This window comes from Oncorhynchus mykiss, chromosome 14 (assembly GCF_057628025.1).
Source record: "Oncorhynchus mykiss isolate SJ-2025 chromosome 14, ASM5762802v1, whole genome shotgun sequence".
Taxonomy (NCBI): domain Eukaryota; kingdom Metazoa; phylum Chordata; class Actinopteri; order Salmoniformes; family Salmonidae; genus Oncorhynchus; species Oncorhynchus mykiss.
The window spans coordinates 22,585,964-22,604,060 of record NC_143035.1 but is presented as its reverse complement, the minus strand read 5'-3'; the positions used below and the strand labels follow the sequence as shown (position 1 = coordinate 22,604,060).

The 18,097-nt window shown below is 42.6% G+C and overlaps 2 protein-coding genes across 2 annotated transcripts in view; both read left to right on the top strand.

Moving 5' to 3' along the window:
* The window catches only part of wu:fb13g09 (ATP-binding cassette sub-family C member 5), a 52,414-nt gene extending 50,955 nt beyond the window's left edge, over window positions 1-1,459 (top strand). Inside the window, exon 29 of the mRNA XM_021561518.3 lies at window positions 47-1,459. Within this exon, the coding sequence (XP_021417193.3) occupies window positions 47-151 (105 nt within the window). The 3' untranslated portion in view covers window positions 152-1,459. The remainder of the gene's footprint in view (window positions 1-46) is intronic.
* Window positions 1,460-7,597: 6,138 nt separating this feature from the next.
* med12 (mediator complex subunit 12) overlaps window positions 7,598-18,097 on the top strand; it is a 46,060-nt gene continuing 35,560 nt past the window's right edge. Inside the window, exons 1-8 of the mRNA XM_036943148.2 lie at window positions 7,598-8,026; window positions 8,825-8,929; window positions 9,046-9,237; window positions 9,571-9,730; window positions 10,003-10,178; window positions 16,309-16,419; window positions 17,196-17,468; window positions 17,785-17,931. Of these exons, the coding sequence (XP_036799043.1) occupies window positions 7,925-8,026; window positions 8,825-8,929; window positions 9,046-9,237; window positions 9,571-9,730; window positions 10,003-10,178; window positions 16,309-16,419; window positions 17,196-17,468; window positions 17,785-17,931 (1,266 nt within the window). The 5' untranslated portion in view covers window positions 7,598-7,924. The remainder of the gene's footprint in view (window positions 8,027-8,824; window positions 8,930-9,045; window positions 9,238-9,570; window positions 9,731-10,002; window positions 10,179-16,308; window positions 16,420-17,195; window positions 17,469-17,784; window positions 17,932-18,097) is intronic.

The window sequence follows — 18,097 nt, the reverse complement described above, 5'->3', positions numbered from 1 at the left end:
GTCGAAATACTTGTTGGTCAGAACTTGTTTATTTTCTTCATTTCAGATTTTGGAGTTCGACACCCCTGCTGCCCTGCTGGCAGATGACAACTCGAGATTCCGTGCCATGATCGAGGCGTCTAACGGCAAGCTCAGTGACACAGAGCAGTGAACCGAGTCGAATGGGTACAAATTAGCGCTTATAAAACGAGGCAATACAGCAGAGGACATGACTTGCACAAACTTTGAAGATTACCATCCTGCCATGGAGCGAGTCAGATGTTATTTTAGGAGGCATTAACAGAGGTTCTTACCAACGCTGCTAAATCTAGTGATGTCTGTTGATTTCAAAAACCAATGATGACTTCATGAGTATGATGACAATGTTCCAAAAGACGCATCAAAGATGTGGATCTATTGAGAGTTGGGAGTATCGCACCTGCTGACCTTTACTGCTGTGTGGAAAGAGATCATTTCTCAGAGGCAAAAGGAGAATGTGCAAATCAAGAGCAATGACTCTACAATGGCACTTTATATTCCATGATGAAACACTGAAGCGTCTGATAACACTGAATGTTGCTTCCTTTCACCCTCTCTCTACAGGGCTATCAGTGAGACTTGGAAGAGACCGTAAAATGATCTATGTATTTCACTGATATAATTCGAAAGGAACCTATCACTTGTATAAGCCTCAATGCTAGTTGGTGGAATGGATTTTATATTATGATATTTGCAATCAATACAGCCAGCACATTCATCAGTCAAATCACTGGGCAACAGACTTCCAAAGAATCACATTGATATACCAAAGTAGCCATTCCACATGAGCAAGGTCAGGAATATATTGACTGGTAATATGTCAAGTTATAATAAGGCAGATTATTATATGGTAATAATTTCAGTGAATCCTAACAGATGCGGTGTATATGTGCCTCTACAGTTATGTCATTCGTTGTGTAGTAATGTTGTAGCCTATGCTTTTTGGAATTGCATTATGTTCTGTTCTGGGTGAATCATATGCTGGTATGTGGGAACTGTATCTGCATAGTCTCTTGTATTGTTGCAGGGTATATGGCAGGAATGTTGTTTTTATCAACGCGTAATCATTCTGTTGTGTAGTAATAAAGCACAGTTATATTCATGAGTTTGAAGGACAGCAAAACAGAGTTATGGAACAAATAATGAAAGGTACTGAGTATTTTGAGTATTTTTTGTTTGTTCTAAACAACCACAGACAATGTCTGCAAATCTGTGTTTTTGGATGACGTTTTGGATTGTAAACATCTAGATGCCTTAAAAAAAAATGAATACACTGAGCAGACATTGTGTGCAATAAGCAATAGGTTGTTAGATAAACCGTAAAGATGGCCTTGTAAAAGACTTGAGATTGTAATTTTGCTATATTTTTTTATTCTTAAATGTTAAGATGTTTTTTGTCTTAGAAATGCTTTACCAATAAAAAATGTTTTCATACTTGAAATATTGTCCTTGCATTCATTGTTATCGCATATGGTGCCTTCCTGGCATGCATGGTGCTCTGATAACGAATTAGATCAATAGTCCATGGGCCAGAGGGACAAATTTCACATATTGGTCCACAATGGGGTGGCAAGGGTAATGTCTGTGAACTATATTTTGGTATGATAACCACTATCGGACATTGATAAATTGTGGTAATCACTGCATGAATGTTATGACCCCTATGCGGTTAATAAGGACAACTGGATTTATGAAATGTATTATAAAACAACAATCTTCTCAAAACAACTTGTGTTATTAACTTCATAATACAACATGAAAGAAGGCCATTTGAATTGTAGTGGCATCTCTATGGGCCCAACGTGGAGGGTGAAAGGTCATTTATGTATGAATGTTGGGGTATATATCGAGCCAGAGTACGAGTACGGTATAGGGAAGTGCTCCATTATGACATGGTACGTAGATAATCATCACCAAAAATCACACAAGGAGACCCATTGAGACATTTTTGCATTCGGAAAGTATTCAGACCCCTTTTTCCACATTTTGTTACATTACAGCCTTATTCTAAAATTGATAACTTTTTTTTAAATTAATCAATCTACACACACTACCCCATAATAACAAAGGGAAACCGGTTTAGACATTAATGCAAATGTATTAAAAATAACAAACTGCAATACCTTATTTACATAAGTATTCAGACCCTTTGCTATGAGACTCGAAATTGAGCTCCGGTGCATCCTGTTTCCATTGATTATCCTTTGTTTTTACAACTTGATTGGAGCACCTGTGGTAAATTCAATTGATTGGACATGATTTGGAAAGGCACACACCTGTCTACATAAGGTCCCGCAGTTGACATTGCATGCCAGAGAAAAAAACAAGCAATGAGGTCGAAGGAATTGTCTGTAGAGACAGGATTGTGTCGAGGCACAGATCTTAAATGGAAGAAGTTTGGAACCACCAAGACTCTTCCTAGTGCTGGCCGTCCGGCCAAACTGAGCAATCGGGGGAGAAGGGCCTTGGTCAGGGAGGTGACCAAGAACCGATGGTCACTCTGACAGAGCTCCAGAGTTCCTTTGTGGAGATGTGAGAACCTTCCAGAAGGACAATCATCTCTGCAGCACCCCACCATTCAGGCCTTTATGGTAGAGTGGCCAGACGGAAACCACTCCTCAGTAAAAGGCACATGACATTCCGCTTGGAGTTTGCCAAAAGGCAACTAAAGGACTCTCAGACGACGAGAAACAAGGTTCTCTGGTCTGATGAAACCAAGATTGAACTCTTTGGCCTGAATGCCAAGTGTCACATCTCGAGGAAACCTGGCACCATCCCTACAGTGAAGCATGGTGGTGGCAGCGTCATGTTGCGGGGATGTTTTTCAGCTGCCGGGACTGGGAGACTAGTCAGGATCGAGGAAAAGATTAACAAAGCAAAGTACAGCGAGATCCTTGATGAAAACCTGCTCCAGAGCGCTCAGGACCTCAGACTGGGGTGAAGGGTCACCTTCCAACAGGACAATGACCCTAAGTACACAGCCAAGACAACGCAGGAGTAGCTTCGAGACAAGTCTCTGAATGTGAAAATAGCTGTGCAACAATGCTCCCCATCCAACCTGACAGAGCTTGAGAGGATCTGCAGAGAAGAATGGGAGAAACTCCCCAAATACAGGTGTGCCAAGCTTATAGCGGGCATACCCAAGAAGACTTGTGGGTGTAATTGCTGCCAAAGGTGCTTCAACAAAGTACTGAGTACTTCCTGTTCAGGGTTTTAGGCTGGGTTTCTGTGTAGAACTTTGATATCTGCTGATGTAAAAAGGGCTTAATAAGTACATTTGAGTAATTATGTAAATGTCATTTTATTTTTTAAGTAGCAAACAATTCTAAACCTGTTTTTGATTTGTCATTATGGGGTATTGTGTGTAGATTGACGAAACAAATCAACTTAATACATTTTAGAATAAGGTTGTAACATAACAAAATGTGGAAAAAGTCAAGGGGTCTGAATATTTTCTGAATGCACTGAATATACAAAACATTAAGGACACCTGCTCTTTCTGACGACTGACTAGGTTAATGCAGGTGAAAGCTATGATCCCTTATTGATGTCACTTGTTAAATCCACTTCAATTCAGGACGCCTACAGCACTCAATGTCACAGGAAGGCCAAAAAGATAACCAAGGACATCAACCACCTGAGCTACGGCCCGTTCATCCAGAAGGCATGGTCAGTACAGGTGCATCAAAGCTGGGACCGAGAGACCGCTTCTATTTCAAGGCCATCAGACTGTTAAATAGCCATCACAAGCCGGCCTCCACCCAGTCCCCTGCCCTGAATTTAGTTACTGTCACTAGCCGGCTACCACCCGGTTAGTCAATCCTGCACCTTGGATTATGTACATAGACATGGAGTCACTGGTCACTTTAGTAATGGAACACTGGTCAATGTAATCATTTTTAGATAATGTTTTACTCATTTCAAATCTATTTTTTTTGGTCACATACACATGGTTAGCAGATGTTAACGTGAGTGTAGCGAAATGCTTGTGCTTCTAGTTCCGACAGTGCATCAATATCTAACAAGTAATCTAACAGTTCCACAACTACCTTATACACACAAATGTAAAGGGGTGTAATAGGAAGATGTACATATAAATATATGGATGAGCGATGGCTGAGTGGCATAGGTAAGATGCAATAGATGGTATAAAATACAGTATATAGATATGAAATTGCATATCTTACATTACTCATATGTATATACTCTATTCTAGTCATTCCACTCTGACATTGCGCGTCCTAATATTTACAGTATATATTTCTTAATTCCATTCTTTTACTTTTAGATTTGTGTGAATTGTTAGATACTACTGCACTGCTGGCGCTAGGAACACAAGCATTTCGCTACACCCGCAATAACATCTAAATAAACTCAGAAAAAAAAGAAACAGACCTTTTACAGGAACCTGTCTTTCAAAGATAATTTGTAAAAATCCAAAGAACTTCACAGATCTTCATTGTAAAGTGTTTAAACACTGTTTCCCATTCTTATTCAATGACCCATAAACAATTAATGAAGATGCACCTGTGGAACGTCGTTAAGACACTAACAGCTTATAGACGGTAGGCAATTAAGGTCACAGTTATGAAAACTTAGGACACTAAAGAGGCCTTTCTACTGACTCTGAAAAACACCAAAAGAAAGATGCCCAGGGTCCCTGCTCATCTGTGTGAACGTGCCTTAGGCATGCTGCAAGGAGGCATGAGGACTGCAGATGTGGCCAGGGCAATAAATTGCAATGTCCGTACTGTGAGATGCCTAAGACAGCGCTACAGGGAGACAAGACTGATCATTCTAGCAGTGGCAGACCATGTGTAACAACACCTGCACAGGATTGGTATATCCAAACATCACACCTGCGGGACAGGTACAGGATGGCAACAACAACTGCCCGAGTTACACCAGGAACGCACAATCCCTCAGACTGTCCGCAATCCCTCAGACTATCAGCGCTCAGACTGTCCGCAATAGGCTGAGAGAGGCTGGACTGAGGGCTTGTACGCAGGTCCTCACCAGACATCACCGGCAACAACGTCTCGTATGGGCACAAACCCATCGTCGCTGGACCAGACAGGACTGGCAAAAAGTGCTCTTCACTGACATGTCACGGTTTCGTCTCACCGGGGTGATGGTCGGATTCGCGTTTATCGTCGAAGGAATGAGCGTTACACCGAGGCCTGTATTCTGGAGCGGGATCGAGGTGGAGGGTTCGTCATGGTCTGTGGCAGGTGTGTCACAGCATCATCGGACTGAGCTTGTTGTCATTGCAGACTGTCTCAACTCTGTGCGTTACATGGAAGGCATCCTCCTCCCTCATGTGGTATCCTTCCTGCAGGCTCATCCTGGCATGACAATGCCACCAGCCATACCGCTCGTTCTGTGTCTGATTTCCTGCAAGACAGGAATGTCAGTGTTCTGCCATGGCCAGCGAAGAGACCGGATCTCAATCCCATTGAGCACGTCTGGGACCTATTGAATCGGAGGGTGAGGGCTAGGGCCATTCCCCCCCAGAAATATCCGGGAACTTGCAGGTGCCTTGGTGGAAGAGTGAGGTAACATCTCACAGCAAGAACTGGCAAGTCTGGTGCAGTCCACGAGGAGGAGATGCACTGCAGTACTTAATGCAGATACTGTTACTTTTGACCCCCCCCCCCCCCCCCCCCCTCCCCCCTTTGTTCAGGGACACATTATTCCATTTCAGCTATTCACATGTCTGTGGAACTTGTTCAGTTTATGTCTCAGTTCTTGAATCTTGTTATGTTCACACAAATATTTACACATTACGTTTGCTTAAAATAAACGCAGTTGACATTGAGAGGAAATGTTTATTATTGCTGAGTTTTTGTGTATGTGACCAATGATTTGACTTGAGATGAAGTGGATTAGACAAGCACCATATTTTCATGATGGCCAACATTTATTCTAATGAGGAACTACGTGGATTTTGTATGGCTATAACTAAATAAGGATTCAGTGTAATAAGTCAAATAATGGCTTAAAATGTGTGTTACAATAAGGACAACACACACACCCCGCACACACAATTTAGACAGGGGCACTTGGACCAGCCCATCTGGCGTTTGCACTATTCTCTTAAGACAAGAATAGACATTCATTTATACTGAACAAAAATGTAAATGCAACAATTTAATTGATTTGACTGAGTTTTACAATTCATATGAGGAAATCAATCAATTGAAATACATTTATTAGGCCCTAATCTATTGATTTTACATGACTGGGAATAGATATGTTGGTTGCAGATACCTTTAAAAAAAAATGGGCCTCATAATGGGCCTCAGGATCTCGTCATGGTATTTTTGTGCATTCAAATTACCTTAGACAAAATGCAATTGTAGTTTATGCCTGCCCATACCATAACTCCACAGTCACCATGGGGCACTCTGTTCACAAAACTTGAGACATCTGTGGCATTGCGTTGTGTGACAAAACTGCATGTTTTTTGAGAGGCCTTTTATTGTCCCCACTACAAGGTGCACATGCTGTTAAATCAGCTTCTTGATATGCCACACCTGTCAGGTGGATGGATTATCTTTGCAAATGAGAAATGCTCACAAACAGGGATGTAAGCAAATTTGTGCACAAAATTTGAGAAAAATAAGCTTTTTGTGAGTATGGAAAAATGTTGGGATATTTTATTTCAGCTCATGAAACATGGGAGCAACACTTTACTTTTTGCATTTATATTTTTGTTCAGTGTCGATGGGTTTTATAATTGTACCTTTTGTCTAGGTGAGAAAGGGCAGTGAGGAGTGCAATAGATATTATGTCGTCTGTGGATCTTTTTGGGGGTGGTATGTGAATGGGAGTGTGTCCATGGTGTCTGAGATGAAAATATGATGAGACAGCTTCTGAACAAATTGTTATCTCCATAAGCTAGGCCAGGTGTTCTCAAACTTTTTGGGGCCAGGGACCCCTTTTGTTATAGCATCTTCATCAGGAACCCCCTCATAATCAGAACACAACTGAAGTGAGATAAACTCCTTGTATGCTATTTTAACTGACATTGGGCCATGATGAGAAACATTTAAAAAGCCCTGCCTCTTGGCTTCAGAGAGGAAATTGAGCCATTTTCAATCTAATTTCCTGCAATTCTACACATTTTGTCACAGGCATATATATTTTTTGTTGTTGCCGCTTTAAAGCTAATATCATACAATTATACACATTGTTTTAAATCTTACATTACAGTGCATTCATGTTAAAAAATATATACATTTTGGGGAATAAAATAAGTATTGAGTTGAAAAATGTACAGTTGATGGAGTACTGTGGATATCAATATCCTTGTGAACCTCCCAAGCCCATGTTGCCCACGGTTAAAAACATAAATTGTAGATTATTTATATTACGTTGTATTGTATTACCCCTTCTAAATGTATTCCACGCATCCCTTGTCCAAAATTCGTTGAACCTGTTTTTGTTAGTATTAATAAATACCCCCTACAGTACCGCGGACCCCCACTTCGAGAACCCCTGGGCTAGGCTACATAATATTCAACCAACTTTCTGTCCAGCAAATCCATTTATATCTTCAGCCAGACAGAGACTATTTGTACAATGAGAGAGACTGTTTAGCGGACAAACACTTTGTTGCAATATCAGACAGAGTAAATCCCACACTATGCATTAAACATACTGTTTCAGCCAATCAGCATCCAGGATCTAAACTAACCGGTTTATAAATAAACATATAGCATGAGTAAAAATGGGGGAAAATAATAAATAATTGTATTATTTTGTAGCTAGAATATGAAATGACATGCAGTGGGGTATTATGGGATATATTTGAGTTTTCTTGTCTGCATTGGTCTGCGTCGGCGTTCTTCCGGCTTCCAAGACTCGAACGGAAAGGGGAAAGCCTTGGCTGTGATGCCGCTGGATGATGGCTGCTTTCGGGATCTTAAGTTACGAACACCGGCCCCTGAAGCGGCCACGACTCGGACCTCCGGACGTTTATCCCCAAGACCCAAAGCAAAAAGAGGTCAGATAAACTTAAATCGTTTGTCAAACCAACGTTGCAAAGAGAAATGGGCACAAAGAGCCTATTTGGAAATGAGCCCTTAGCTACGCTATGGTTGCTAACGTTAGCTAACGTTAATCCCCCCAGACGGCTATCAGGCCCAAACCAGTCTCTCTAGTAATAACAATGAACAGCTACTTGGCTTGTCATTTTGCCTGCTCGCACTGAAAACACCAACTAGCTAGCTGGCTAGCTATCTTGATAGCTTTCTATGGGGCTAACGTTAAGTCGTAATTTAGTTAACGCTAGCTAGCTAAATGATACGACAAATATAATATAATTTTGGTTAACTTTCAAATGAACAAATATTTCACGAACCGTTGTTTGCAATTCAAATAACGTTAACTAGCAACACAACTAGGATACATTTGGAGCAGCTTGGTAGATAGCTAGCTAACGTTAGCCTTATTAGCAACTAGCTAATGTAGGTTAGCTAGTTAAATGTCGTCATTGATGGTCATGATGTATTTAGCTACTTTGACATGTCACTTAACGTTTCTGGCATATGTGGAATGGGATCCTAAGACTTAGTAAAACAAATAATAATAATTGCCCAACAACCTCAACTCAATTTGATCATGTAGCTAGCTAGTTACCTAGTTGGCAAAGCAGTCCCCCACTGAGATAATCATTTGTTTTGTAAACAAAGGTGGCGAATGTGGTATCCTGTGTCCAGTACATGTGCTCATTGGGTGACTTCATCAACTGCATGGTTTGAATTTCACAATAGAGAACTAATGTAAATCATTTGTGTTCCAGGATGAATTGACTGCTTTGAATGTGAAGCAAGGATTTAATAATCAACCGGCTGTGTCTGGGGATGAACATGGAAGTGCTAAAAATGTCAACTTCAATCCCTCAAAGGTGATCTTCTACTCGTCACTGTTTCTTTTTCATCTGTATCAGACACATGTAGTGAATAATGATGCATATGTTGTAGGATCTCTTGTTCATAGCATACTTTACTATTACCCAAACAGATTAGTTCAAACTTCAGCAGCATCATTGCAGAGAAGTTGCGCTACAACACATTTCCAGACACAGGCAAACGGAAGCCTCAGGTCAACCAGAAGGACAATTTCTGGCTCGTTACTGCCAGGTCACAGAGCTCTATCAACAACTGGTTTACAGACTTGGCTGGGACTAAACCCCTCACCCAGCTGGCCAAGAAGGTAGGACTTTGTACCAAAACACCCTTGGGGGCACGTTCAGCAGAGCATCACATTGTGATAGAAATATGTTACTGTATGTAAAACGAACAAGACTCTGACATTTATATATATAGTTCCAAAATGTTTGCCTGCTGAACGTGGCCCTATTCTTCCTGTGACCAACTCAAATTTAACCGCAATATGTCTGCCATGGGAGACTTATACTTTGAATAATATTAGAAAGATAGTGTAACTACGTTGCGATTTATAAGACTGACTTGTAAATTATAAAAAATGTATGTTATTTTTCTGCTGCATCTTCCTTTACTGGGTTTGTTTGGGTTTGTGTACCAGGTGCCGATCTTTAGTAAAAAGGAGGAGGTTTTTGGCTACTTGGCCAAGTACACAGTACCTGTGATGCGTTCGGCATGGATGATCAAGATGACCTGTGCGTATCACGCCGCCATCACAGAAACAAAAGTCAAGAAGCGGCACGTGATTGACCCCTGCATAGGTAATCAAGCACTCCTTAAAAAATATATAGCCTAACCATTCTCTCTTGAACAACATCGTTTTTTTTTTGATTGAGCATGTTCCAGCTAGCCCCCTGTGGCCAAAGCTCCTCAATAATGGAACATTCCAATATCCTGAGTGTGTTCACTGCCATTTAGAAAAGATAGGCTGCTACATCTCTAGAATTTTGCTCAGTCATGCTGCATTAACAGGAGCATATGCCACTGGGATGAATTGAACTCTAACTGTATGTTATTTCTGTCTGCACTGCAGAATGGACTCAGATCATCACTAAGTACCTGTGGGAGCAGTTGCAGAAGGTGGCCGAGTTTTACCGCCAGTCTCCCAGCCAGGGCTGTGGCTCCCCCCTCCCGGCCAATCCGGCCGAGGTAGACACGGCCATGAAGCAGTGGGAGTACAACGAGAAGCTGGCCATGTTCATGTTCCAGGTTGGTTGGTCCTTTGGTTTGTCTGTTGTTTTTTGTTGTCTGTTTGCCTGCCTATCTCAGGTTCCACGTCTGTCTCCACCGGGGACCTATGTACCTGCCATATCTGATGCGTTTGAAAAGCAAAATAAATTTGCTTCAGTTGGTAGAGCATGACCCTTTTAAACACCAGGATTGTGGGTTTGATTCCCGGGGCTACCCATGCATCAAATATATGCAAGTCGCTTTGGATAAAAGTACCTGCTAAATGTTATATTATTTTTGATATACAGTGCCTTCGGAGAGTATTCAGACCCCTTGACTTTGGGGAGTTTCTCCCATTGTTCTCTGCAGATGCTCCCAAGTTCTATCAGGTTGGATGGGGGGAGTTACTGCACAGCTATATCAAAATCAAATTTTATTTGTCACATGCTCCGATTACAACAGGTGTGGTAGACCTTACCGTGAAATGCTTACTTGCAAACCCTTAACTAGCAATGCAGTTCAAGAAATAGTTAAGAAAATATTTACTAAATAAACTAAAGTAAAAAATAAAAAGTAACATAATAAAATTACATAACAATAACGAGACTATATACGGGGTACCGGTACCGAGTCAATGTGCAGGTGTACAGGTTAGTCGAGGTAGTTTGTACATGTAGGTTGGGGTAAAGTGACTGCATAGATAATAAACAGCGAGTAGCAGCAGTGTAAAAACAAAGGAGGTGTCGAAGTAAATAGTCCGGGTGGCCATCTGATTAATTGTTCGGCAGTCTTATAGCTTCGGGGTAGAAGCTGTTAAGGAGCCTTTTGGACCTAGACTTGGCGCTCCGGTACCGTTTGCCGTGCGGTAGCAGAAAGAACAGTCTATGACTTGGGTGCCTTTTCAGTTCACTCCAGAGATGTTCGATCGGGTTCAAGTGCGGCCTCTGGCTGGGCCACTCAAGGACAGTCAGAGACGTGTCCTGAAGCCACTCCTGTGTTGTCTTGGCTGTGTGCTTAGTGTCATAGTCCTGTTGGAAGGTGAACCTTCGCCCCAGTCTGAGGTCCTGAGCACTCTGGAGCAGGTTTTTCTTGGTCACCTCCCTGACCAAGGCCCTTCTCCCCCGATTGCTCAATTTGGCTGGGCGGCCAGCTCTAGAATGAGTCTTGGTGGTTCTAAACATCTTCCATTTAAGTATGATGGAGACCACTGTGTTCTTGGGGGACCTTCAATGCTGCAGACATTTTTAGTACCCTTCCCCAGATCTGTGCCTCGACACAATCCTGTCTCGGAGCTCTACGGACAATTCCTTTGACCTCATGGCTTGGTTTTTGCTCTGACATGCACTGTCAACTGTGGGACCTTATATAGACAGGTGTGTGCCTTTCCAAATCATGTCCAATCAATTGAATCTACCACAGGTGAACTCTAATCAGGTTTTAGAAACTTCTCAAGGATGATCAATGGAAACCGGATGCACCTGAGCTCAATTTTGAGTCTCATAGCAAAGGGTCTGAATATTTCTGTTATTTTTTTATAAATTTGCAAAACGTTCTGAACCTGTTTTCGCTTTGTCATTATGGGGTATTGTGTGAAAATTGCTGAGGATTTTTTATTTAATCCATTTTAGAATAAGGCTGTAAAGGAACAAAATGAGGAAAAAGTCACATGGTCTGAATACTTTCTGAAGGCACTGAGAGGAAACGTCCTCTCACTGTCAACTGTGTTTATTTTCAGCAAACCCAACATGTGTAACATTTGTATGAACACAACAAGATTCAACAACTGAGGCATGTACTGAACAAGTTCCACAGACATGTGGATAACAAAGGGGGGGTCAAAAGTAACAGTCAGAATCTGGTGTGACCACCAGCTGCATTAAGTACTGCATTAAGTACTGTAGTGCATCTCCTCACCAGATTTGCCAGTTCTTGCTGTGAGATGTATTTTATATATATATATATATATATATATATATATATATAAAACACTAAACACTAAAATAACACATCCTAGATCTGAATGAATGAAATATTCTTATTAAATACATTTTTCTTTACATAGTTGAATGTGCTGACAACAAAATCACACACAAATTATCAATGGAAATCAAATTTATCAACCCATGGAGGTCTGGATTTGGAGTCACACTCAAAATTCAAGTGGAATACCACAATACAGGCTGATCCAACTTTGATGTAATGTCCTTAAAACAAGTCAAAATGAGGCTCAGTAGTGTGTGTGGCCCCCACGAGAGGTATGACCTCCCTACAACGCCTGGGCATGCTCCTGATGAGGTGGCGGATGGTCTCCTGAGGGATCTCCTCCCAGACCTGAACTAAAGCATCCGCCAACTCCTGGACAGTCTGTGGTGGATGGAGCGAGACATGATGTCCCAGATGTGCTCAATTGGATTCAGGTCTGGGGAACGGGCAGGCCAGTCCATAGCATCAATGCCTTCCTCTTGCAGGAACTGCTGACACACTCCAGCCACATGAGGTCTAGCATTGTCTTGCGTTAGGAGGAACCCAGGGCCAACCGCACCAGCATATGGTCTCACAAGGGCTCTGAGGATCTCATCTCAGACCTAATGGCAGTCAGGCTACCTCTGGCGAGCACATGGAGGGCTGTGCGGCCCCCCAAATAAATGCCACCCCACACCATGACTGACCCACCGCCAAACCGGTCATGCTGGAGGATGTTGCAGGCAGCATAACGTTCTCCACGGCGTCTCCAGACTCTGTCACGTCTGTCACATGTGCTCAGTGTGAAGCTGCTTTCATCTGTGAAGAGCACAGGGCGCCAGTGGCGAATTTGCCAATCTTGGTGTTCTCTGGCAAATGCCAAACGTCCTGCACGGTGTTGGGCTGTAAGCACAACCCCCACCTGTGGACGTCGGGCCCTCATACCACCCTCATGGAGTTTGTTTCTGACCGTTTGAGCAGACACATGCACATTTGTGGCCTGTTGGAGGTCATTTTGCAGGGCTCTGGCAGTGCTCCTGCTCCTCCTTGCACAAAGGCGGAGGTAGCGGTCCCGCTGCTGGGTTGTTGCCCTCCTACGGCCTCCTGCACGTCTCCTGATGTACTGGCCTGACTCCTGGTAGCGCCTCCATTCTCTGGACACTACGCTGACAGACACAGCAAACCTTCTTGCCACAGCTCGCATTGATGTGCCATCCTGGATGAGCTGCACTACCTGAGCCACTTGTGTGGGTTGTAGACTCCGTCTCATGCTACCACTAGAGTAGAAGCACCGCCAGCATTCAAAAGTGACCAAAACATCAGCCAGGAAGCACAGGAACTGAGAAGTGGTCTGTGGTCACCACCTGCAGAACCACTCCTTTATTGAGGGTGTCTTGCTAATTGCCTATAATTTCCACCTGTTGTCTATTCCATTTGCACAACAGCATGTGAAATGTATTGTCAATCAGTGTTGCTTCCTAAGTGGACAGTTTGATTTCACAGAAGTGTGATTGACTTGGCGTTACATTGTGTTGTTTAAGTGTTCCCTTTATTTTTTTGAGCAGTGTGTGTGTGTCTGTGTGTGTGTATATATATATATATATATACATACATACATACATACATACATACAGTGGTGCAAAAAAGTATTTAGTCAGCCACCAATTTTGCAAGTTCTCTCACTTAAAAAGATGAGGCCTGTAATTTTCATCAAAGGTACACTTCAACTATGACAGACAAAATGAGGGAAAAAAATCCAGAAAATCACATTGTAGGATTTTTAATGAATTTATTTGCAAATTATGGTGGAAATTACAGGCCTCATCTTTTTAAGTGGGAGAACTTGCACAATTGGTGGCTGACTAAATACTATTTTGCCCCACTGTATATATAGCGCTGTGTAATGACAAAATGCAAACATTGAAGTCATATATATACAGTGCCTTGCAAAAGTATTCGGCCCCCTTGAACTTTGCGACCTTTTGCCACATTTCAGGCTTCAAACATAAAGATATAAAACTATTTTTTTGTGAAGAATCAACAACAAGTGGGACACAATCATGAAGTGGAACGACATTTATTGGATATTTCTAACTTTTTTAGCAAATCAAAAACTGAAAAATTGTCCGTGCAAAATTATTCAGCCCCTTTACTTTCAGTGCAGCAAACTCTCTCCAGAAGTTCAGTGAGGATCTCTGAATGATCCAATGTTGACCTAAATGACTAATGATGATAAATACAATCCACCTGTGTGTAATCAAGTCTCCGTATAAATGCACCTGCACTGTGATAGTCTCAGAGGTCCGTTAAAAGCGCAGAGAGCATCATGAAGAACAAGGAACACACCAGGCAGGTCCGAGATACTGTTGTGAAGAAGTTTAAAGCCGGATTTGGATACAAAAAGATTTCCCAAGCTTTAAACATCCCAAGGAGCACTGTGCAAGCGATAATATTGAAATGGAAGGAGTATCAGACCACTGTAAATCTACCAAGACCTGGCCGTCCCTCTAAACTTTCAGCTCATACAAGGAGAAGACTGATCAGAGATGCAGCCAAGAGGCCCATGATCACTCTGGATGAACTGCAGAGATCTACAGCTGAGGTGGGAGACTCTCTCCATAGGACAACAATCAGTCGTATATTGCACAAATCTGGCCTTTATGAAAGAGTGGCAAGAAGAAAGCCATTTCTTAAAGATATCCATAAAAAGTGTCGTTTAAAGTTTGCCACAAGCCACCTGGGAGACACACCAAACATGTGGAAGAAGGTTCTCTGGTCAGATGAAACCAAAATATAACTTTTTGGTAAAAACTCAACTCGTCGTGTTTGGAGGACAAAGAATGCTGAGTTGCATCCAAAGAACACCATACCTACTGTGAAGCATGGGGGTGGAAACATGCTTTGGGGCTGTTTTTCTGCAAAGGGACCAGGACGACTGATCCGTGTAAAGGAAAGAATGAATGGGGCCATGTATCGTGAGATTTTGAGTGAAAACCTCCTTCCATCAGCAAGGGCATTGAAGATGAAACGTGGCTGGGTCTTTCAGCATGACAATGACCCCAAACACACCGCCCGGGCAACGAAGGAGTAGCTTCGTAAGAAGCATTTCAAAGTCCTAGAGTGGCCTAGCCAGTCTCCAGCTCTCAACTCCATAGAAAATCTTTGGAGGGAGTTGAAAGTTTGTGTTGCCCAGCAACAGCCCCAAAGCATCACTGCTTTAGAGGAGCATGAAGGAATGGGCCAAAATACCAGCAACAGTGTGTGAAAACCTTGTGAAGACTTACAAAAAACGTTTGACCTCTGTCATTGCCAACAAAGGGTATATAACAAAGTATTGAGAGAAACTTTTGTTATTGACCAAATACTTATTTTCCACCATAATTTGCAAATAAATAAATTAAAAATCCTACAATGTGATTTTCTGGATTTTTTTCCCCTCATTTGGTCTGTCATAGTTGAAGTGTACCTATGATGAAAATTACGGGACCCTCTCATCTTTTTAAGTGGGATAACTTGCACAATTGGTGGCTGACTAAATACCTTTTTGCCCCACTATATATATATATATATATTGGAGTTGTTACTTGGTTAGAATTTTGTGACTTCAATGTTTGCTTTTTGTCATCACACAGCTGTCTGTCATGGTAGTATAACCCTATTTCACTCTGTCACTGCATAAGAAAAATAGCAGTAAACAGCTAGCAAGTTAGCTTATATTTAGAGGGTGAGCCATTTCTGTTGTCAACTAAACTATGAGGTAACTGATAAGACAATGTATGCCTTTTATGACTAAGGCCAGATAGAATCACAAGCACGACAAAACAGTTTAGGAATTTTTTGGGGTCATCGTCTCTTGCTCGCCCGCATCATTGTTTACACTGACTAATATTGAAGTGGAGTAATTGCACACCGTTAAAGATGCAGTCCGGAATCTTAAGCACAACAAACTCATAACATAAATTGTACCAATTAGGTTTGTAACATATCATACGAATTGCAACAACAACAAAAATGCATGGTGTAACTTATCATAGGAAGTGGATCACGTAGTACACAAAAAACGGGGTCCTGCTTTCGCTCGTGATCGCCACTTTCAAAACTAATGGCTGAAATTATACAAAGTTCTGGAGCGTCACTTTAACTTACCATAAATACTTCATGCAGTAGAAGAACAAGCAATTACAAACGGTTGTTTGCTTGTGTTCAGGATGGCATGCTAGATAGACACGAGTTCCTGACGTGGGTGTTGGAATGCTTCGAGAAAGTCCGACCTGGAGAGGATGAGCTTCTGAAGCTGCTGCTGCCCCTCCTGCTACAGGTAATGCCGATATACGATCCCTTTAGCTCCCATCTTAATAATAATTTGGTGGGTGCTTCTATTTGTCCTATTTCACACGTGTATTAATATGCATGTGTGAATTGGAAATGTGGTTTTTGCTTATCCCACTCTCCCCGAGACACCCTCGGAGCAATTAGGGTTAGGTTCCTTGTTCAAGGGCACATTGGCAGATTTTTCACCTTGTCAGCTTTGGGATGCGAACTAGCAACCTTTCAGTTACTGGCCCAATGCTCTAACCGCTATCTTTCTCCTAATGCAGTGATGAATTTCATTCTCCATCCAGTAGCAAACCATGTATTTCATGTGGAAGAAGTAACTTGAGACACTCAAAGATGTAGTTTATCTTCATTAATCAGGGAAAGTCCAGGTTCTTACATCCTCTAATTAGTCGCGAGTCGTGTCCCCTCCCTCACTACTCAGGGGGGTTAGAACTGATATTGCGAGTCGTGTCCCCTCCCTCACTACTCAGGGGGGTTAGAACTGACATTGCGAGTCGTGTCCCCTCCCTCACTACTCAGGGGGGTTAGAACTGACATTGCGAGTCGTGCCCCCTCCCTCACTACTCAGGGGGGTTAGAACTGACATTGCGAGTCGCGCCCCCTCCCTCACTCCTCATGGGGGTTAGAACTGACATTGTGAGTCGTGTCCCCTCTCTCACTACTCAGGGGGGTTAGAACTGACATTGTGAGTCGTGTCCCCTCCCTCACTACTCAGGGGGTTAGAACTGACATTGTGAGTAATTTCCCCTCCCTCAGTACTCAGGGGAGTTCGTGCTGTCGGCCTACCTGTCTCGGAGACTGGCCTACTTCTGCACGCGACGCCTCAACCTGCTGCTAAGCGATGGGAGCCTGGGACCCGGCTCCGGGGGGCACCCGGCACACAGCATCCTGGCACAGCCGGGGAACACCCTGCCCCCCACACCCACCTCCCAGCCCACTGGGGGCAACCAACCCCAGACCCCCTTCACAGACTTCTACATCTGCCCTCAACACAGGCCCTTGGTGTTTGGGCTCAGTTGCATGCTACAGGTACAAACACACGGAATAGCCTTTCCACTGAATTGAATGAATTGTCTACTACTGCAGTACTATTACACTGCTATTAATATGACTGTTGAGTCATGAGGCTAGAATAGTAAATACTATTACACTACTATTAATGTTATTGTTAAGCCATGGGGCTAGTATAGTAAGTACATGGCTATGTTGGTAAACTAGCTCTGGTTACATTATCAAGTTTGGGATTGTTCCTGATGAAATTCTATTGTAGATTACATTTTTCCTGATTTCCCATATTGTCAATCACATCCCTGAATTCTTCTTTTGCTGGTTTTGGTTTCATCAGAGTATCGTGCTGTGCTGTCCCAGTGCCCTGGTGTGGCACTACTCTCTGACAGACAGCCGGAACAAGACTGGTTCCCCACTGGACCTACTCCCCATATCCCCGTCCAACCTGCCCATGCCAGGGGGCAACAGCACCTTTACACAGCAGGTAAGGCCCAGGGTCTGGTTCCTGTCAAGGTTTCTTCCCGCCTTGGAAGATATTCCATGCCACTGTACCTTTGGCATTGGCTTTATATTGCTTAGAGTTTGGGTTAAGACTAATATATTTGGGGGTTAGATTATGACTAATGTATTTGGGTTTTGGATTATGACTA